The sequence below is a fragment of the Alosa pseudoharengus genome, unplaced genomic scaffold (assembly GCF_046254945.1).
Source record: "Alosa pseudoharengus isolate Yale_2024_CS ecotype anadromous, Long Island Sound unplaced genomic scaffold, YU_APseudo_1.1 YU_APseudo_1.1_scf_6, whole genome shotgun sequence".
Classification (NCBI taxonomy): domain Eukaryota; kingdom Metazoa; phylum Chordata; class Actinopteri; order Clupeiformes; family Clupeidae; genus Alosa; species Alosa pseudoharengus.
This window is the reverse complement of record NW_027468848.1, coordinates 32,146,996-32,168,553: the sequence shown is the minus strand read 5'-3', so window position 1 is coordinate 32,168,553 and position 21,558 is coordinate 32,146,996. Positions and strand designations below refer to the sequence as shown.

Below are 21,558 nucleotides of genomic sequence, written 5' to 3'. Positions count from 1 at the left end.
CTTCAAGCATAATGGACGAACACTTGTTTTTCGGACCCAGGCGACACCTTACTCAGCTAGGCTACTTCTAAACAGTAGGATAACTTGCAGGGACGCAGTTTCGGTCATTGTGCGCATGCGTTTCAATTTTATTCTGAGCACCTCTCCCTCCCAGTAATATCCTCCCGGCTTTCAACAAGGCGGAACAGATGAGATAAATTCAAATAATAACACTCTTGTACATATATATCATATGCATATATTCCACCGGTAAAGTATGGCGGGAAATTTCGGCAGAATTACCGTCGGTATTTACGTGGAGATTAAAAGGAGTGATGGTAAGTTTAACTCTAACAAGTCATTTTCGACTTGGCTTTGCTAGCTGACTTGCTAATATAGCTAGCTAACAGACGTTAGCCCAGTGGTCTGATGTCGCCCTGCCTTTACGTCGAGTTCTGTTCGGCTAAGTTGTTAGCCTGCCTATTCTATGTATCGGACTTAGCTTGCTGTCCCTTATCTTTGTTGTAGTAACAGTCTGGTTATTAAGCACAGCGACGGTTGTCTCCCAAACACAACCCCGTCAGAGCCCGTCTACTCTGACCCCGTTTTGCTGGGTGGCAGTGCCATGCTAGCGTCTTGCAGAAACGTTATTTACCGTTGCTAATTCGCAGTTAACGTTACCTAAATATATTTAGCTGGGTGGCTATTTTGTTCAGCTTGATTAGTTATAGCTAGTTTAGCCTTGCTAGTCAACTACCAAGCTAACCCTATCGTAATCGTGTTAGGTAACGTTAACATTATTTCAGAGCACCCTTCGATTAATACAATAGGTAATGTTAGCTGGTTATCTGGCGTTGCCGCAGTTTGATCCAGCCAAGCCAAACGGTCTGCTTTGGTTACTACACAAAGCAGTAACAGTTGCTGTTAATAGTAACGTTATGTTCTGATAAATGGCATCCCACACCGAGGATCCGAGTTAACGCTACGTTAGCCAAAGTCCGAGATGCAAGATAATGTTAGCGTTAAACATAGTAATTCATCTTTGGGTATAAAGTTATATAGCCTGCTGGTTAATTTGGTTGTTATGTAGATTGCTGGCTTGCCAAGAGAACAGCTGCTAACTCGATTGAGTGCAACATTTCATAACCTTACATCTTTTTTTCGAATCAGCAAGCAACTTACCACCTATGCAACAAACATTGTATTGTATTTAAGTTTATTGGTAACGTTATCGTAACGTTGCCTTAACTTGCTGACGTTCACTTGAAGGGATAATATACCGTATGTTTTGAAGTTTTTATTGAGCTGATCTTAGTCAGTGCAGGTATTAATTGGAGTCAACCTTAAAGCTCAAGGGACTTCATTTGTGGATTCTAACTTTGGGTTTTTGTTGTTAACGTTACAAAACTTATTCACAAGCTATCATCGTGGAACGTTGGTTTACCCATCCTTAGTTCTGGAGAAACCCGTGCAAAAAGTTAGCCAGGTAGCCCAACATTACCAAGCTGTCCCCAGCATGTGGCGCGACCTTCCTCTTGTTCCACGACCACCGTGAATGGTTGGCTAACGGTAGGTAGACACAGTAATGTGTGAAGATCTCCATGGTGACGAGCCTTTGACTAACCTTTGAACAATAGTCACCTTTATGTTAGTATGTAGTGTTGAAACAGTGGTTGTGTAGGAAATAAGCCTATGTGCATTGTATGCTGTTTGGCCACACTGAAGGATGTTTGCTGTCGTGGGGAAGTTGCATGCATATGCATATTTGGTGATGTCACAACTTTTGGACAATTCATAGGAAAAGTACAGTAATTATATATTAGATTGTTGTTCCCTCTTGATAGTGAGGCATTTCGTTTACATTACATTGGCCTCATTTGACATTTTATCTGATAAGTCCGTGTTTGTTAAGAGTGGCCAGAGACGTTGCCATTGAAGCCAAACTGACATGTGTAACAGGCCAATCCGTCTGTTGCTGCAATCACAGCGGAAAGCGCTGTAGTTGAGCAAACAAGAGGCTTGAAAGTGGACCGGGCGTCTTCTGAGTTAAATTAGTGGCCCTGGGGCTTAATTTAAAGAATTATTGCAAAATATGTATATGTAATATAGGCTAGTTTTTTTTTTTCCAAGCACACGTGCAGGGGAATTTGATTTTAATGCTTTAGACTAGAATGGCCAGAACTGTTAGAGCAATGATAAGAATAGGCTACTGACATTCTCCCAGTCTATGCTATTTGCCTAGATTGCTACACTGATCTGTACAATAGAAAGGAAAAGGCTGGAGGACTTGATGCAGGAACTGACTTGTGAAATTAGGCAATTCTGGACAGTAGGTAATGCCGATGAAAAAATGCAAATGGCCGATAGACTTCTGTCATTGGAGACATTTGGGGAATGGGGGAAAAGGGCAGATTAGATATATGTCCAAGTGGTTTTGGATGATTCCAGAACATATGTCAGTTTCAAACAGCCTGTTAAGCTTTGAGTTCTTATACCAGTTTTCACAATTTGTTTCCTCTATTGGTGTCACATGCTTCTGATTTTATGTGATGAGAAGCCCATCTGTGATTTCTCCGCCTGTGACTCAATTAATAGACTGTGGAAAAGCAGTGGACCTCTTGCTCTTAGCTTATGCAGTATTTCCATTTGATCTGATGTTTTTGCAAGCTCAAGTAATGCAGAGGGATTATGTTGCTGATGTGGATTTAGAGACAGAACCCTGCTGAGAGTTGCTCAAAGAATCATCAGACTCATAAATAATGGACACTGTTGTTTTCCATGATTACAGTCAGTAGGAATATACCGAAGTGTAGATCAGAGAGAAGAGCAGAAATGCCTGAAAATAAATATATATCCAGTGTTTACCGCAAAATTGAATTCCATTTGTGGTGGTTGGTTTGCAGAATTAACTTGAATACAACAGTTTTTAACAAATTAGCACAGCGTGGTTATGATGCTAACCAGATTTAAGCACAATTTAGTACAACTTGGAAAATCATTGTGTGGTGGTCAATGTTGATATTGTGGTGGGCCGCCACAAATAAGTCAATGTATGGGAAACACTGATATCTATCACTATTATATGTGCATAGTGCAGGAAGTCATCAGCTCATCTCAGCTGGTAGACTACAGTGTTTTAAAGCAAGTCACAACAAGACAGCAGATATCAACCCAACAAGACTTTGTACTGAGAGTGGAGCACTTAACGGAATCTTGGAGCCAAGGGCTGTAAGCTCAGTGCGTGGGAAACATGGAAGTGCAAGCGTTTCCAGAGGCAAGAAGCACGCACGTTGCCCTGCAACACTGTCAAATTTTCATGAGCACTTCACTCTGCATCCTAAGGTGACCCTTTATTTTTATATTTTTATTTATGTTTGTTTATTTATTGCCCTCTCTCGCTTTTCCTCCCCTGCCCCTCAGGACGAATACACCAAGCGATGGTCACCTCCCTGAATGAGGAGAACGACAGTGTCACCGTGGAGTGGATCGAGAACGGAGACACCAAAGGGAAAGAGGTACGCCAGTAGCACGGTACAACCGCGTCGCTCTTTAAACATTGTGAATAATGTAACGGGCTGCTCACGGGCACGCACGTGGCTGGCAGGCGTGCGCTGCTGCCAAGCGAGACAGCGCTAGTGACGGGGGTTGTTCTTTACACAGCGTTAAGGTGGTTTTGAACGCTTAGACACGAGGATGTGGGGTGTGTGTTTGATGTGTCAGACATGGGATAACAAGTGCTCTATTGCTTTTTAAATTCAAGGGTGCAGTGAGACTCAATTCTGCTGCAGAGAGTGGAATGGGGCTTAGGAATTTAAAAAAAGCATAAAGGAATACGTGTAACTAAAAATGCCAGTGATCCAGTGCTGCTTTGGCACATTGAAGAGATTCCTTTTCATGTCATCGTTCAGCATTCCACTAGCCAAATGAAGCCTAAGGTCTATCATTTAGATTAAGTCATTTAGCTGACGCTTTTAATCAAAAACCACTTACAAAAAGGGAAACAATTAAGGTGCAGTCAACAAGGACCTCTTAGTGCAAAAATAAGCACTACTCGCATAGAATCGAGTGACAGTTCTAGAGGGGGATTGGCAAGTGGTAAATGCTAGATTTAGCATGTCCAGTTGTTAGTAGTGCTATCACTAAGTCTTTTTTTCAACCAACAGGGCAGAGTGAAAGTTGATCATGTTTCCCCCTCTCCCAGAAGCAGCATTTTGACTAATACATGTCCTGTCTCTCTTCAGATTGACCTGGAGAGCATCTTCTCTCTCAATCCAGATGTGGCCCCCGAGGAAGAGGTCATCCTGAGCCCGGTGACTCCTCCTCCCCCCACAGCCAGCGCCACCAAGGTCAACAAGATACCAAAGGTAAGCACTCTGTCTTTGGGAAGCCATTATATTTATAGGTGCAGAGGAATCTGTGCATTTTTGACTCAGAAAAGAGATAGCTGTGGTGGCTCTGGTGTTACATTAGATTATTGAGAAGGGGGGCCGCTAAGTATTTCTTCAGCCAGTTTGATCAGGAACAGATAGGATTACCTCCTTTTTGGAAAAAAGGCAAGCTGTGCAGATCTCAGCACAGAATACCCTTTTGTGAAATATTTTTTTTTCTTTTTTTTGTTGGTAGTGGGGATAATAGAATTAGGTCACCGTACACAGACTGAGAATTTATAGCCCTTTGGAGGTGTTTACTTAAAAAGAAGTGTCCTTGCACTAACGACTTCAGACTTATACTTCAGATCAAGTACACAGTCTGTAGGATAGTGTAGCCAATCTTACGGCTGATTTCTTCGTGTTGCACCATCTTGTGCAGAACCGACGAACCATCGCACCTGTAAAAAATGAAGTCCCGTCCAGAGACAACAGAGGTAAGCATGTCTCTTTTGCCTCTGCATTCAGGAATGTGCACAGCAATTCCAAATCCTTAGTTGATTCTATTGGCTGTTTAGTGTTTTGCTTCTATTCATGGTCACTCCACCTCCGTGTTCTAAGACCCGAACATGTCTCTCTGCTGTGCACTGACATGTTGTGTTGTGTGTTTGAAGTTGGCTCCACCCGGGCCCGGCCTGCCCAGCAGCAGTACCAGCAGCAGCCTGAGCCGGCCGTGCCTCCCCCAACCTCGCAGCCAGCCCAGCCCACCCAGAGCCAGACCGCCCAGCAGCTACAGAACGGTAAGCCCCCCCCCCCCCCGTCCGAGTCCCTAGCCCCAGCGTATGGGAAGCTGCAGTCCAACAGATAGCCTGCAGAGTCCGTGGAGTCAGAAGGAAGCCGCTTTCCCCCCATGTGTTTGGCTCTTAATTGCGTAACAGTTCTTAAGGTGGATTGGCGGACTTGGCCTGTTTGGTCGTCTTCGTGTTTGGTGCATTCGCCAACCCCTCACCCCTCCTCACGTTAACAATCTCCCATGAAGTTGTGCTGTTCTGACCTAGTCTTGACCCGACTTGTCCCGTGATGGAATTAGATCAGATTAATCTGTCTACTCTTGACAGTGGTTTGTGCTAAATGCTAAGTTAAGCCCTCCTGCTGCATGCTAAACTCCTACAAGATTCCCTTTTGGCTTTTGTGCCTCGCAGACAATTTCAACCGTCTGTCCACAGTGTGGTTTGCATAGTCAAATTGCCTGCATTAGCAAATCATCCACAAACTGCATTTTACTGCCTTTCTGTCAATACACCAAAGTCAAACTTGGGTCAGTTGTTTGGTGTGATCCTCCGGTCGGCGTCCCTCTCTTTGCAAATTTAATTAGTGTGGTTTTCAGGTATGTCTGGGCTCGCCTGCTGTCACAGGCTTCAGGCTGAATCCAGGCTGTATCTTAGTGACTGTAGGAGAGCAGCGCAGAGAATAAAGCCGTTTCTTTTTGAGGGGAGAAAGGGAGGGAAGAAGAGGAGACAGACAAGACAGAGGGAGAGAACAGGGGACAATGAATAAAGAGGATGGGTTTCTGGCTCTGTCGTGTTCCAGCTGCCTCTGTTATCTTCCTGTCTCTCCGCTGTCAGAGCCACGGGCTGTTGGCCCCCGGCACACTACAGACATGGAGGGATAGAAAATGGGGGAAATGGAGGACCAGAGAAAAGAGAGAGAGAGAGGGAAGGGAGGGAGACTGTGTTTGAGTGGAAAAAGGCTCTTTTCAGAGGGTTTCACGAGTCTCCTTTGTTTAGTGCAAGGTTGCTGATTGTTCTGGACACCCCCCACCCCCTCCCCCTCTCACATTTCCCTTCCTCTTTCTGTGCTCGCTGTGCAGCGAGGAGGAAGTCGAACTGCGTGAAGGAAGTTGAGAAGCTGCAGGAGAAGAGAGAGAGACGACGACTGCAGCAGCAGGAGCTGAGAGAGAAGCGAGCGCAGGTCAGAATCCATGCGCCTCCCTCTCAAATCTCACACACGCACACACACACACACACACACACATATGCATGCATATATAGGGCATTTCTCAATATACATAGTTTGTAAGGCACACGTTTCCTCACTGTTTTTGATCCTGCAGGAAGTTGACACCACTGTTCCAAACTATGAGATTCTGCAGATGATCAGAGAGTTCCGAGCTAGCCTGGACTACAGGCCTTTAACCACTTCTGATCTGGTGAGTAAGGACACAGTGCTCTGATCTGCCAAGGTCGCTGAAACAACCTCAGTAGTAGTAGAAGAATGTGTGCTGTAGATGTTTCTACAGATTGTAGTGCACATTGTTGTCAAGGCAGATAAAGGAGCTAGTTATTGATGGAAATGATGTCAATGTGGTTCAGATGATCACTTGCCAATACTTTTTTTTTTTTCTCCTGTCAGATTGAGGAGCATCGAATATGCGTATGTGTCAGGAAACGTCCTCTGAACAAAAAAGGTGGGTCCTACGCAGACATATTATTCTATTTGGTAGAAAGATTTATCATGTCCAGATGACCATACTGTATGTCTGCGTACATTTGGTTCGCTGGTTGGCTAGTCATCTTCTAATCTGTCCTTAGTGGAAAAACAAAAATGTCTGAGTTTCCTGAGGTCCTAGTGGTTAATCTTCATGCCTCTATGCTAAGGAACAGGGATGTGGCTACAAGGATGCTCTTTGGCCTACTTTACAACTTTATCAAGCACTGTTATCTTTTTTCAAAAGTAGCACTGTGAAGTCATACAGGTATTGCATGAAATTGCATGCCTATTTTACTGGTGAGTCCCAGTTGCCATGCCAATTAAAGATGCAGGCAAATTACTTTGAAATTCTAATCATATTCTCACACAGAGTGTTGGCTTTTTTGCAAATTGAAAAGTAATGTTGTTAAAAAACTTAATTTGTTATTCACCATGTAACTAATTTCCTATTATTTAGTTAAAAGAAACCGGCGCCCTGCTATGACCACTCTGTGTCAAAGTGAATTTGAGTCACATTCATGGAAAGCTATTACTGATCTTTGACCCTTGGTTCTCTTGCTTGAAGTGGCTGCATCAAAATCTCCCTCCTCCTTTTAGAGCTCACAGTGAAGGACTTGGATGTGATCACCATCCCCAGCAAAGATGTCGTCATGGTCCACGAACCCAAGCAGAAAGTTGATCTGACGCGATACCTGGAGAACCAGACGTTCCGTTTTGACTATGCCTTTGATGAAAGTACAACAAATGAAATGGTTTATAGGTAATTAACTTTTTCTGTGTCCTTTCAGTTGTACTTTTTGTCACTTACATTGTAGTACCTAAATCCACTGTTAACAAATGTGGCTCAAAGTTAGAAATTCATAATTCAGGTTCACACAGAGTCTATAACCTTATAGAAAAACTCTTAGGCATTGTTGTTGAGGCTGTTGTGTTCAGTAAACGTCTAAGCACACTAGAATTCCATTCAGGATGTCATAGTATTCCCATTTGTGTGTCATTTGCTGCCCCACCCTGTGGACAAACGAGACAGAAACACGTCATTGCAACACCCACCCACTGGTGTTTGTGTATGTCTGTTTAATGAAGTCATGCCAGTTCCTTAACTGGATCCCCTGGTTACATGCTCAAAGACACTAAAACCTCTCCTAAGCTGAGCTTGTGAGCTTGAGCAACACTGAGCTTTTGATTCTGTGCTATGTGCACGTTTGTTTATGTCAGCGCCACTCTCAGTTGAACCGTAGGAACTGGTAGAACAAGCAGAGAGGTGAACACGGAGAGATTCAAAAAGTTTCAATGACGTGTTTCCCCTCCCTATCAGATTTACGGCCAGGCCGCTAGTGGAGACCATATTTGAACGGGGGATGGCGACCTGTTTTGCCTATGGACAAACAGGAAGTGGGAAAACCCATGTAAGTCAATGGAATATCATTTCAGTTGAAAATGTAGCTGTTTTCTTTCCAGAAAAATAATGTTGATACACCTCCCATCATACAACACTAATATGTCTTGATTTCCTGCAATTTAGACCATGGGGGGAGACTTTTCAGGAAAGAACCAGGATTGCTCGAAGGGAGTCTATGCTTTAGCAGGTAACTGCTAGCAGATTGTACTGTACTGTATTGTGATAATTCAGCCACCGTTACTTCATTTGTTTTAACACTGACCCTATCACACTCAGTTTGATATCTCTATTGTGTGCAGCTCGGGATGTATTTCTAATGCTGAAGAAACCCATCTACAAGAAGCTGGACCTTCAAGTGTACGCAACCTTCTTTGAGATCTACAGTGGAAAGGTAAATTGTGCGATACATTTTCAACGACGTATTCATGTTCAGTGTGTAAGACAATGAAAATGCAGTGAAGGCAATCATATGAAAAAAAATATTCATAAACATTTGTATTAATTCTACTTGTATTTTGTGATATCAAATATGTACTTATGACAGTGGGTTTTGCCGGCTTCAAAACTGCATAACTGTATTTCCCGTATTGCCACATGCCCTGAACTTGTTATTTGTTATTTTGTAAGATGGCTCACCTGAACTTGTAAAAGTTGTTTTGTGGCATAGCTCACCTGAACTTGTAAGAGTTGTTTGTAAGATGGCTCACCTGAACTTGTAAGAGTTGTTTTGTAAGATGGCTCACCAGAGGGGTATTTCACAAAACCTAGATAAGCGATTAAGCTGGGATTTTTTGGTTATCCGGGATGAATTTAGCCTTGACTTGGTTTCACAAAAGAGATGGCACGTAAGTTACCATGGGGATTTATTCTCTGCACCTAGCCTGGTCCCGACCAGGCTAACAGCCAAGCTAAGTTCATTCTAATGGTAATTATGTTGTTTTATTGGCTCAGCTAGCTGTCATTCAAATCAGACCTCCGTGGTAATTTTTAAGGAACTTTATTCCATTTATATACTATTTGCTAAATGTATTTGCTCGCAAAACAAAACAGATTGTCTGCCTACTACCATATGGTTATTATTTTAATTGTGATAGCCTTATCAAAATTAACATAGGCATAAGGTACTCATTGTTTGCTTCTATTGTTGATAGATGTTCGATGAATAGCCTACTGTAGGCCTAGTTGTGAACTGAAACTGGACGGGCCATAATAACCTCTGACTAGTTTAGGCTACTTATTGTTAAATTGCAATTTGAGCGGCAGCCAGCAGGGAAGGATACGTCGCAGGATTATTTAAAAAGCAAATGTGCGTCTGCCCTGATTCTGATACCGTGGCGGTATTAATTAAACCGTGGGGGGGCCGCCATGCTGAAATAAACATAGAGGAAACACAGTTGTTTTGTGGCGCAGCTCACCAGAGGGGTATTTCACAAAGGCAGAATTAAGACATCCAAGATAAGTGATAAAGCGAGGTTTGACATAGCGTTGTCTGGTCATCCTAGCTCAACTCATTTCACTAACGCCAATCCAGGATCAGTAGGAGCGACTATGTCAAGCCAGGTGTAAGTAATTCAGGATGTGTGCGCGTTCTCGTTTCTGCCCCAAAGAACTCACGGTTGGAATAAAAAAGACGCGGAAAATAGCGTCATTCACACAAAGGGAACAGCCGCTTTTGATATAGACCAGCCATCACCAAATGGCGGTCCAAGTCCGGACCGTGACGTGATCCTATCCGGACCCAGACCATAGCCTAATTTAGATTTTCACATCAGATTTCAAAGCTGCGCTAAATGTTTCATTGGTTAGGATAACAGCATTTACTTCAGGAGCTTCAGGAACCATCATTTAGCTTGCTGCTACTCAGCCAGTAAAATCTGTGAATTCTGATAAGGTCGAGTCAGTGAGTAAAGTAGCCTACTATGGAGAAGAGACATAGCCTGAAACGAGCGAGGAGAGGAGACGGGACGAGAAACAATCAGATGGATATCTATGTTAACAATAAGTAAGTTATTTTCAAATCATCGATTGCTCAAAGAGGAGAAAGCTAGACAGCGAGAACAGAGCTTTATATAACGATACGGGGGCTATACCACGCAAAACTGTCACGTCCTTAACGCCAACTAAATATGGATGTGACAGTTTTGCGCGGAATTGCCCTGGATCTCTTCTATATATTCTAAGACAGGCGATTTTAAGCGCCAATTTGAAGCACCTCTACTAGACAAAGCATATATTTTGAGCAAGCATAGGGTAGGCTAGGCCCATTCAACAGTGAACTGAGACCACAGAATATTTTACGATTTAAGAAGGCAATATGATTGATCCACCACAATCTAGTTAAGACTACATGCATTCACTGCCCAACAACGTGATATTCCTGGGTTTCCAGGATTTCGGGTCAACATAAAAAAAAAACTAAAAAAAATCAATTAAACTTGCTGATTAATGGGTTCAAGGAACCAGCTGTGGAATATCCATCCTTGTCTCAGCTCAAATTTTATTTTAAGTTCACGTTAAGATCTTAAAAATAGCCAAGGCTACTCAGTTTTTCTCCCCAATTAGGCTACTCTTATCTTGCCTTATTTCTCCTCATTTCGAATGTTGCCTTTTAGGCTACTTATTTTATTTCACATTAAACATTAGGCCTAGGCCTACAATCTTCTATTTCTTGAATTTCCCCTTGGGGATCAATAAAGTATCTATCTATCTATCTATCTATCTATCTATATATCTATCTATCTATCTATCTATCTACAACTAGGCTCCATCCATCCATCCTAATATTATACATACATAGCCTAAACACGCACGTTAAACATTATGATGCTCCGGACCTTTGCTTGAGGAAATTTTGCGTAACTGGACCTCGCTGAAGATTAATTGAATACCCCTGATATAGACTAACAATGAAGTAAAGTTGTCCTTTTTGGAATGGGGAATCATGGCTATTTCTGTAAAACAGCGGGAGTAGGCGTGGTAAACCAACTGAATGCAAATTTACGTATGCACCCACGTGTGAGTGCTTTCTTGTCTCGGCACACAATGTCATTAAGAAAGCGCTTGCCTCTGCAAAGATGCACATAGTATGATATACCTTAATATTATAGTTGAAAATACCTCCGAGAACTTGCCCCTCCACTTCCAATCAACTACAGTAGGCTATTCATCAAACGTCTATCAATAAAATAAGCAAACAAAGAGTACCTAGGCCTATGTTAATAATTATAAGGCTATCACAATTAAAATAATAACTATATGGCAGTAGGCAGACAATCTGTTTTGTTTTGCGAGCAAATACATTTACCAAAACGTTTATAAATGGAATAAAGCTCCTTAAAAATTAGCACGGAGGTCTGATGTGAATGACAGCTAGCTGAACCAATAAGACGACATAATTACCATTAGAATAAACTTAGCTTGGCTGTTAGCCTGGTCAGGACCAGGCTAGGTGCAGAGAATAAATCCCCATGGTAACTTATGTGCCATCTCTTTTGTGAAACCAAGTCAAGGCTAAATTCATCCAGGATAACCTAAAAATCCCAGCTTAATCCCTTATCTAGGTTTTGTGAAATACCCCTCTGAGCTTGTAAGAGTTGTTTTGTGGCATAGCTCACCTGGTGGTGTTTGTGCTCCAGGTGTTTGACCTGTTGAACCGTAAGGCGAAGCTGCGCGTGCTGGAAGACGGCAAGCAGCAGGTGCAGGTGGTGGGGCTGCAGGAGCGCGAGGTGCGCTGTACAGAGGACGTCCTCAAGCTCATCGAGGTCGGCAACAGCTGCAGGTACGACACACACACACACACACACACACACACAAACTCTGTCTCTCTCGAGCGCAAGGTGACCGAGGATGCACCAAGGATGTCCTGTGGAATGGGTCAACTCCTGTTCTTCTATTATTCATGTTACCACTCGCAGTCATTATGTTACCATGTTGCCAGCATTATTCATGATATTGATATTGTAAAGATTATCATTACCATGAGCTGCATGATGTTTCATATTCACTTGTGAAATGGAAGTGGCACATCAAAATGTGATGGCAAGCCCCCTAGTTTTCTTGTTTGATGTTCTACAAGGTATTTGAGACTAGTTGACTTGAGGTCATTTGCTTTAAGATTCTGTCTCTATGTTTCTAATGTGAATCTGCTTGTCTCTTCAGGACATCAGGCCAGACGTCTGCCAATGCCCACTCGTCCCGCAGTCACGCCGTCTTCCAGATCATTCTGCGCCGGAAAGGCAAGATGCACGGGAAGTTCTCCCTTATTGACTTGGCGGGGAACGAGCGCGGGGCAGACACCTCGAGCGCTGACCGCCAGACACGCTTGGAAGGAGCCGAGATCAACAAGAGCCTGCTTGCACTGAAGGTATTAGGGCAGAACCACTGCTTTACATGGCCTGTGGTTGTTTCTTTTGTTTTGAGTTTTCTCCATTGAGGGTTGTTTACACTAAGAGGTTTATTGGTGTTCTGATTTGTGATCCATCTGTGCCTTTAGCCATGCTAACAAAGGAAGATGCTCTATATTTTTGGGCATTAAAAGGGTGAATAGTCTAGTTCTTTTTTACCTCAAAGGGGCCTTTGAGTTAAATTACCTGGCTGCATTTTCAAAGCCTTTTTCTTCCTCCTGTTTTTTGTAAGCAGTTTTTATTTGTTGTTCCCCTTTTTTCTAAAGGGTACCTGCCACATTTATTTTTAGCCTCAACAGCAGCAGCACTCGGCTCCTTGCTTAACGGTCGTCTTTATGTTTCCATCTGAACAGGAATGTATTAGGGCCCTGGGACGCAACAAACCGCACACGCCTTTCAGAGCCAGCAAACTCACCCAGGTGCTCCGAGACTCTTTCATCGGAGAGAACTCCCGGACATGCATGGTGAGTTCTTCCTTTCTTTTTACCTCATTCCTTTCCTCTGTACTTTCTTTCAGTGAGTTTTCTTTCACTCTTCTTCACTGACGTCACTGGCCATCTCTCTTCACCCTCTGCCAGATAGCACTGAAAATGCGTGCTTTGTACTGCCTGAAAAGGATGGCTTGTTTTGTGGCTCACTAATGTCTCTCTCTCTCTCTGTCTCTCTCTCTCTCTCTCTCTCTCATTATCTTTTCTTCCCAGATTGCAACCATCTCTCCTGGTATGGCCTCCTGTGAAAACACGTTGAACACGCTACGCTATGCCAACAGGTGTGGACCCACCATATTCAATGAGCTTTTGTCAAACAATTTCGATTGAACAACAAGCCAGTGCTGTGTACTACATAGTCATTTCCTTCAGCGTTGCTTCCCTCAAGCTCAAGCTGCAGTAGGAATTCCCATGGTAGGCTTAGCGCTCAGCAGCCTGGAAACGGTTCTTTGGTTCGTCCAGCCGTGTCCTGTAGGACTATTGGATTGAAGTGACCAGTGTTGAAGTGGGCATTTCTCTCTCTACTGAGCAGGATTTGAAGAGGTTGTTGGGGTGGTGGTGGTGGTGGTGGGGTCTTTGGGAACAGTGTTTTTTTTCCGGCCCAAACCGCCTGTTGTGTCCTGACCCTCTCGTCTCCTCTCTGTGTGTCTCCCTGTCCGGCGGTCCTCAGAGTGAAGGAGTTTGGGATCTGTCCCTCGGACATCCCCTTCTCCCAGGGCGGAGGAAATCGCTCTGAGCTCTCTCCCGCCCATGAGTATGACAGCATTCCTACTTCTCTCCCCCCGCCACTCATCTCACTGGCACCCATACGAGCTTCTCCCTTTCCCCTCTTTTCTCCTTTTTCTTCTCATGCTGTTTTCTATGTGGTTGTGCATTGTGCATGTAAGGGCACCAGCATGCAAGAAATGCACACAATTCTCATAAGGATGATGCAGCACAAAAGCACCATGAGTAACATTCTCCATTCATATGGACGTTGGGGCCCATGTTTGTCATCGCTGTTGCTGTTGCTATTGCGCTTGTGGCAGAGTAACACCTTTCATTTCAAAGCTTTTTAAAAGCCCTCACGGCTGTCTGTCATTTTGCCTCCTAACCCTTATGCATTGCATCTTCAAAGTGCTACTCTTTTGTGATTTGGTTAAAAATCTTAATTTTTTCCACTTTTGGTAATGATACTGTTGTTCTGTATGGTGGTTGTACTTGTGGGGCACGTTCAAGATGAGACCATTAGCAGCCACTTGAGGTCACGGTGTGTGGAGAGAGCAGTGTGGGAATAGGCTACAGGATGGCCTGATGACTGTAAATCTGACAGGTTCTGTATTGTATTGGGCAATTGGTAAAGCAGTTTTTAAAAATGAACATGGGAAATTTGGGAAATTAACTTATTTGCCGAGTTACATAAGATGATACATACCCTTCTGTGAATAAGTTAATTTCCTGAAATGTTGGCGTGTTCCTTTAAAAACTGCCATAGTCTGTCATTACCAATCCACTCTTTGACTGAGGTGTTAGGCTGGCTATTGCCTACTGGCTGTGTATGGTGGCATCAGTACACCTATGACTCCAGCTGAAATTTGTTGAGGTTCCTTGAGGTGTCTAAAACTCTGGTCTTGCATGGCGACAGGGTGAAGGAGCTGACCGTGGACCCCAGCGCGGTGGTGGAGAGCAGCAGCCGGCCCAACATCCACGCCGTCAGCCAGCTGGACCTGATGGACGAGGAGTGGGACATCAGCAACTCCCCGCAGAGGGACGACCTCAAGCTGCTCTGTGAGCAAAATGTAAGACCCAAAGGGCAACAGCCACTGTTTTTTCCCCCTGCTACTTCCAGCTGTCATTTATTGTGAGAAATACTGTGAGCAGAAAATACCGTTTTGGACTGTTAGGATTTATGCTCTGACCCTTAGGGACGTTTTGTTCCGTTTCAGCAGTAAAAATTCTGAATTTAACCATTTTGAATCCAAACTCCCTCTCTTTAATGTGAACTGAAGGCCGAGTTCCTGTTGACCCCTGGTATTTGTTCTCATCATGCGTGCCCATCCTTGCTGACCTCCCCCAGTAAGTAATGTTACTTGTGCCCATGTCTTTTGTGTGGTGGTGTAGGAGGAGGAAGTATCCCCTCAACTCTTCACCTTCCATGAGGCCGTGTCCCAGATGGTGGAGATGGAGGAGCAGGTGCTGGAGGACCACAGGGCCGTCTTCCAGGTGACTGATCCTGTTTCTAACCTTGGTTGTTGTACCTGCCCAACTTCACTTCCTCCGCTGAGGAGGTGATGTTTGTACTGCAGTTTCTGTATGCAGAATTGCGCAAAAAAAAAACACCAGCCCGATTTCATTAGTTTAGCTAACTTAACTGTAGCCTGAGTTCAGTTCATGGAGCAGATTCAGACATCCAAGGAAGGGATTTAGTGTGTGTGTGTGTGTGTGTACAGTCTTCAGTAGAGGAGTTGACTGGATTGATCTCGATTGGTTTTGAGCAGGAGTCCATCCGGTGGCTGGAGGAGGAAAAGGTTCTGATGGACATGACGGAGGAGGTGGATTATGATGCAGACGCCTACTCCTCCCAACTGGAGCAGATTCTGGACCAACGAATTGATATCTTAGTTGAACTTAGAGGTAATGCATTTTTTTTTTTTTATTGAATTCTCAAAATAATTATAACTGCATGATTTTATTACAAGCATGTTCCTCATATCTTGTAGAAGGTACAACCCTGAGCATAACACATCAGCTACTTTTGGGTAGTTGTACTCATTTCATCCCTCTTTTTATTAACAGATAAAGTGAGGTCATTCCGCTCTGCACTCCAGGAAGAGGAACAAGCCAGTAAGCAGATCAATCCCAAGAGACCTCGTGCCCTGTAGTCAGTGGAAAGGCTCTCTGTGTTCATTTATGTGCGCATTTTACTGCACATTTTAATGCAACGGAGCGTGTCACTAGATGATTAGGCCCGACCCCGCAGAGTTCAGATTATGTTGAGACAAAAAAAAAAAAAGAGGAGCCATGATCCTTTCAGCGTCTTCGTAGTTTCTTCTTTGATTTTACCAATAGACAGTCAGTGTTCATCGTCTACATTCATGTGACCATTCGGAGGAGTTGGGTGGGCAGAAAGAACGGACACGGTAGTCATGAAATGTGAAAGACTTCCTTGTAAGTGCAGGATCATGATGGTTGTCAGAAGTTTTATTTTATTATTCTAGTTTCTTTGTTTTATTTATTTCTTTTTAATGTTTTTTTTCTTTTCTTTGTATGGATGTTTACTTGGTTCAGTGGATACCTCCCCCCTATATTTTATTTAGCGTAGTTGTTTAAGTTTTTCCTCCCGAGATGTTGAAGTTGTTCTGAAGATCAGTTTTTTAGCAGGCTTTAATCACTGATAACCATGTTCTACAGGCATCACACGGAATGTTCGCTTTCACGGTTTCTTTTGAGCTCCTGTGTTCTCTCACTACAGTAATTCTGTTTTCTCGTTGTACGTCAGTGGGCAGGTTAGTAATGCTGCTTTCTGTTGAAGAGAATGAGTTGCAATTAAGATGCACTTTTCATTGTTTACCTTGTTAGTTACCTTGTTATACTCCACGTCTCCTACGACTCGTCTAGTGTTTGGTTTTTGTGCCATATCAAACCATGAGGTGGCTAACTACTACTTCCTTATATGTAGTACTGATCATGAATTTCACACCACTAAACGCTTTGTATAAAAGAAAAACAAACAAAACATGAGTAAAATTAGGGCCGAACTATTCTACATTACTGATGTTTTCAGCATTTACACCAAATGTTTTGGTGGCTAAATAAAGACTGATTTGACATGAGGTACGTTTTCAGGTTTGCTGTGTTTTGACCCAGGTGTTTTACATCATAACTAATGGACGAGGTTTGTGTATGTATACATAAGTGGTCCAGATCATTTTTCTGATTCATAAGAACTGAATCACACACTCTTAGGGGTAAATTGTGTTAAAGTATGTCACTACCCTAAGTGTGTTCAAGTGAAAACATTAATGTACTTAAGTGCTACAAAATTCCATAAAATTAAGGATAGAAACAGAGCAGTAGGCTCTTTGTGTGTAAAGGGGAAAACCCAATCTGATTACCCACCTTCCATTTAGTCCCTGTTCTTACAGTACTAAGCGGATTAACAATCTCCTTTGTCTCCTATCTCTCCTATCTCTAAGGCCTAGCGAGAATCTGTCGCACGTACGAGGCCGACTGGGAGACAGGTGACCCAGGCCCGCAGAGCCAGAACCAGAGCAGTAGTCAGAGCCATGAGCCAGGGCCAGACACAAAGCAGCAGCTCTTAGCCAGGGACAGGGCAGCCACAAGGACACTGAGAACCAAGGAAGGACAGGACAAGATGGACAGGGCAGCCACAAGGACACTGAGAACCAAGGAAGAACAGGGCAAAAGGATGAAGGCCTGTAAAGGTGACCGCAAAGGTCAGAAATAAAACCACAGCTGGACTGTTGGTCAGTCCTTTCAAGACAGTCCTTTTAAGCATTATTAGGGATTTCTTGTGATTTCAGGACAGTTTTTGAGTTAATAGGTGGAGATGATTCCTTTTGATTTTTAAAGTTGGATTTCAAAGTTTTAGTTAGGTTAAGGTATTTACAAAGACATTTAGAACAGATGTATAGTCAGGGGTCAAGCAACACATCGTACATCAATAAATTATGTAACTGCTTATTTTACACACGTTAAAACAGTCTTATTGCTCTTCCCCCTGACATAGTTTGTGATATTTGCAACGCTATAGAAATCTGTGTGCCGGTTTTGATGCAATGTTCATTTTACACAGCAGCGGCAGTTCAGAATCTGAAGATGGTCTCTCAAATGAAGTACCACTATTGGCTCACAGCCGTTTTCATCAGTTTAGGGGTCCTCTGTGTTATTCTCCTCACTGAAGGCTGTTTTGATACAATCCAGGGGTTGCTCCTTCAGGGTTATGAGAAGTGGATCCCAGCAGAGTTGAAGGCATGGAGAAGTCTGTAGATTAAACGGTTCAACGTATTTCTTTATCTGCACAACTGACTTCATTTAATGGTTAATGATTGAGGTTAAATCAGAGGACTTTCTTCCACTTCATCTGCTTCGTCATTATAGTTAAGTCAACATTATTTAGTGTGAGGGCGTATGTGTTCATTGCTGCATCACTTACACCATGAAATCATCTATGTCCATGGAACGAGCCCGCTTTTCACTGAATCCTGCCTCTTGGAGAACGCTTTCAATTTTGGCTGTGATACTGAAGTCTTGTGGGATGTCCTGTTGGATGATGTAAAATATTTAAAACACAAGATGCTTTGTGATTAAGGAAGCAAGGACCATGAACATATGTTTGATGATTTCTTAGTAAGTAAAATAGCCTTACAATGCTGTGCAGAGAACAGTGGATTCTGTAGTTCTTCTCCAGAAGCTGTTCCACTGCTGTGGACCTGAGAGGTAACAGGAAAATGACTTTTATATCCTCCCACTAAAATTATTTTCTATAATTTACAACAGAAGCAATAGTACGTACTTGAAGGCTGCATTGAGTGTCTTGTTCTTTCTAACAAATGCGATTCTAACCAAACCGTCCCACTCCTGTTAAATATGGAAAATAAATGTTCAGACATGCTGTTAAAAGACATAGCTAAAGCAGTAGCAGGCTCTAACACAATTTCCCACACTTGCCCAAAAAAAGTCACTATCACATAGGTGTTTTTTTTTTTTTTTTCATTACATTGTAACGAACCCCTCTTTTTGTTAGCCAGGAACTGAAATTACTTGTGACTGATGGCCAGAAAAACTGACACGAACAGGCTAGTAACCTAAACCAACTTGCCGAATATGCTCTTTTACTCGCCCCGGGCCAGTGAGCTTCCCCATGGACAATTGACTACGAGTAATGACGAACACCAGAATCGCACCGCAAAGCAAATAAGAAGCAAGTCAGAGCATGCCTTTATTGGCCAAAGATAATACTGGTTAATGTTTCAAGTTGGCGTGGAGCCTTTCTGTTCCACATCAAGAGACCAGTATGGTCGACGGAATATGGGACAAGACTAACGTATAAAGTTTCAAGATAATCACAAAACACACCATTGCAGAGCATGCATGCCTATTTGCATCAACTTGAATGATTTCCTCTTGAATAAATAGGGCTACATCTATTTTTATATTAATTTCCCTACACAAACAATCCTAGACATTCTATTTATAAACCAGGGTCATCGGCTTCAGAATCAGAGGGCTACCATTTTGCTATGGTTCAAATTCTCTGTTATTCACATATCTAACGAAAGATGAATTACGACTTGGCCGAGACCTTTGCCACAACAGATCCCTGAATTATACATTACATCATGGTCTTCGTCAGCTCACCCCATCCCGCCCTTGGACACTAGCCACCAATCGGTGGACAAACACCTCCTTTTTAGGGCTCAAATGACAGGACTTACCTGGAAATTAATTGGAGGCGGAGGATTCTTTGGCTCTATTCTAACCACACTGGATTCCACTTTAGGGGGTGGACGGAAGTTATTTTTTCCCACCTACGTTTAACAATACAAATAAAAGCACAATTCTGAAAACTCTTTGATCAAACACAACTGAACAACTACAAAAGTTCTGTGCTTATCTGTAGGGGAAACAAGTAAAGAAACTGACAGATTAAACACCACAATCCAATAATACCTTCATGAGATGATCTACTCGTGAGAGCAGCTGTGTGTTTATGGAAAGCCTGCAGTACAGCTTGTCACCGGGCTTGGCCACCAGTCGCATGGCAAATTCCCTCTGGAACATCAGGACTGCACACCTGAGTCGAGTATTCAACATGTGTACATTAGTGATCAGTCAGGGGAAATCTGCACAACATAAATGCCACAACATTCCCTGTGCTGTGAAGTGATGTTACCTAAAGAAAGGCCGGTGAAGCAGTAACTTGAACACAAAAGGAGATGAAATCTATAGAGGGGGGGAAAGGAAAGACAGTCAATGTTCTGGGCATTGAAGACAAATTACCAAATAAGGTCAATACTCCATTGCTAACTTTAAAAGACAAAAACATTCTAATTGTTTTAAACAAGAAATTACATGCGCCATACCTGGTAGGGCAAGTTGGCAACACAGACGTCAAAAAAGGGCAGTTCTGTTTTCAGGACATCTCCAATCAAGATCTGTAGCTTTGTCTGCATTGGTCTGTGAAGAGTAAAGGTTTGTTAGCTCCAGCCAACCCCATCTTATCCCTCTTACCAAATCCTTACCCTGCATGAGGGTGATAATAGAATAATCATGCTAAGCTAGACACAGGTATGACAAAATACACAAGACAGTTACCCTACCCCCCATCATTCTATCTTACAACTTTTCTTACTTTATCCAACTTAGCACAAACATCACATATTTGCATACTTGATATCCCACTGGATGAAAACATAAGTAATATTGAAAACTAATATACAGTATCTTAATGCATTCTGTCAAGTCAAATATCCATGGCTTTAACAGAAAAGTGTATTTGAGGCATCGATATATCAAATCGAATCGTTGACTTGATAATCAAAATCGTAATCGAATCGTTTGGGCAGGTGGGCATTTTAGAGATATGCCAAGATGGCCAGGGATGGTATGCCTGTGATCCAACTTAATACTTACGTGCACTGTACTCTCTTCTGAAGTTCCGCAACCAACCTAGTGTCCAACTCACAGGCTACAACCTGATTGGACAATATAAGAACAAGGTAAAGGTTAGAGAAGTTGCAAAACAAACAACAATCACAATTCACATCACATTCAGGCAGTCCACAAAGGTTATCCCAGGTAGCCTACCTTTTTTGCCTTTTCCAGGAGTTTCACGGTCATGTTACCAGTTCCAGGTCCAACTTCCAGCACCACATCTGTCGGTCTAAGCGCAGCCTGCAAATTCAAGGTAATTTTTGAGCACATCCAAACAAGGAGGTGTTAAAGTCACATACATTATCAAGTATCAATTGGAGACATTAGGCTTATATACTATAACGTTACAATCTGAAAAGACAAAACTGACCCACCTTTTCAATGATACCGTTGACAACCAGAGGATTTTTCAGGATGTGTTGGCCAATGCCAGTATTGAACATAATACCTGTAGTGATGACACAATTCTTTTACAACACACGAAGTAGAAACAATCCCTTACGAAAAGTATAACCTACAAATCTCTAACGTGAGCATTAGCTGCTACTCCAAAACAGTTAGCAGCACTGGCTACTGAGAACCTTAAATCAGCTATTCATGAATGTTCACAGGAATAGCAGCAAAAGCTGAAGCGTCACCGACCTTGGCTTTTCACCTCCTGATGCTGTCGAGATTTTTTCTCTGCTTTTACTTTAGGCATTTTGGCAGATTTGGAGATATTCTTGGATTAGTTATGTGGTCCACTTGCACACGTGTTTACAACAAGCGACAGG

The 21,558-nt window shown here is 42.8% G+C and overlaps 2 protein-coding genes across 4 annotated transcripts; one reads left to right on the top strand and one right to left on the bottom strand.

Moving 5' to 3' along the window:
- Positions 1-131: 131 nt before the first annotated feature.
- On the top strand, positions 132-16,941 carry LOC143106649 (kinesin-like protein KIF2A). 3 transcript variants are annotated; one of them, XM_076271027.1, is made up of 21 exons: positions 132-317; positions 3,400-3,494; positions 4,221-4,343; positions 4,789-4,843; positions 5,021-5,146; positions 6,217-6,317; positions 6,460-6,555; positions 6,759-6,813; positions 7,434-7,596; positions 8,155-8,245; positions 8,362-8,425; positions 8,538-8,629; positions 11,874-12,016; positions 12,397-12,601; positions 12,995-13,105; positions 13,343-13,410; positions 13,800-13,883; positions 14,754-14,907; positions 15,230-15,331; positions 15,607-15,742; positions 15,905-16,941. In XM_076271027.1, the coding sequence occupies exons 1-21, from the start codon at positions 257-259 to the stop codon at positions 15,988-15,990; spliced, it is 2,211 nt and encodes a 736-aa protein (XP_076127142.1). In that variant the 5' UTR covers positions 132-256; the 3' UTR covers positions 15,991-16,941. The 3 variants fall into 3 exon arrangements, with proteins under 3 accessions (XP_076127142.1, XP_076127144.1, XP_076127143.1); XM_076271028.1 differs by lacking the exon at positions 132-317 and adding an exon at positions 603-1,548; XM_076271029.1 differs by lacking the exon at positions 13,800-13,883.
- Positions 16,942-17,701: 760 nt separating this feature from the next.
- Positions 17,702-21,558, bottom strand: dimt1l (DIM1 dimethyladenosine transferase 1-like (S. cerevisiae)). The gene is made up of 12 exons (XM_076271041.1): positions 21,428-21,558; positions 21,160-21,233; positions 20,939-21,025; positions 20,765-20,826; positions 20,215-20,308; positions 20,025-20,074; positions 19,802-19,925; positions 19,567-19,659; positions 18,645-18,709; positions 18,498-18,561; positions 18,285-18,391; positions 17,702-18,112 (listed from the first exon to the last, which is right to left on the bottom strand). Exons 1-12 carry the CDS (start codon positions 21,483-21,485, stop codon positions 18,070-18,072), a joined length of 921 nt encoding a protein of 306 aa, XP_076127156.1. The 5' UTR covers positions 21,486-21,558; the 3' UTR covers positions 17,702-18,069.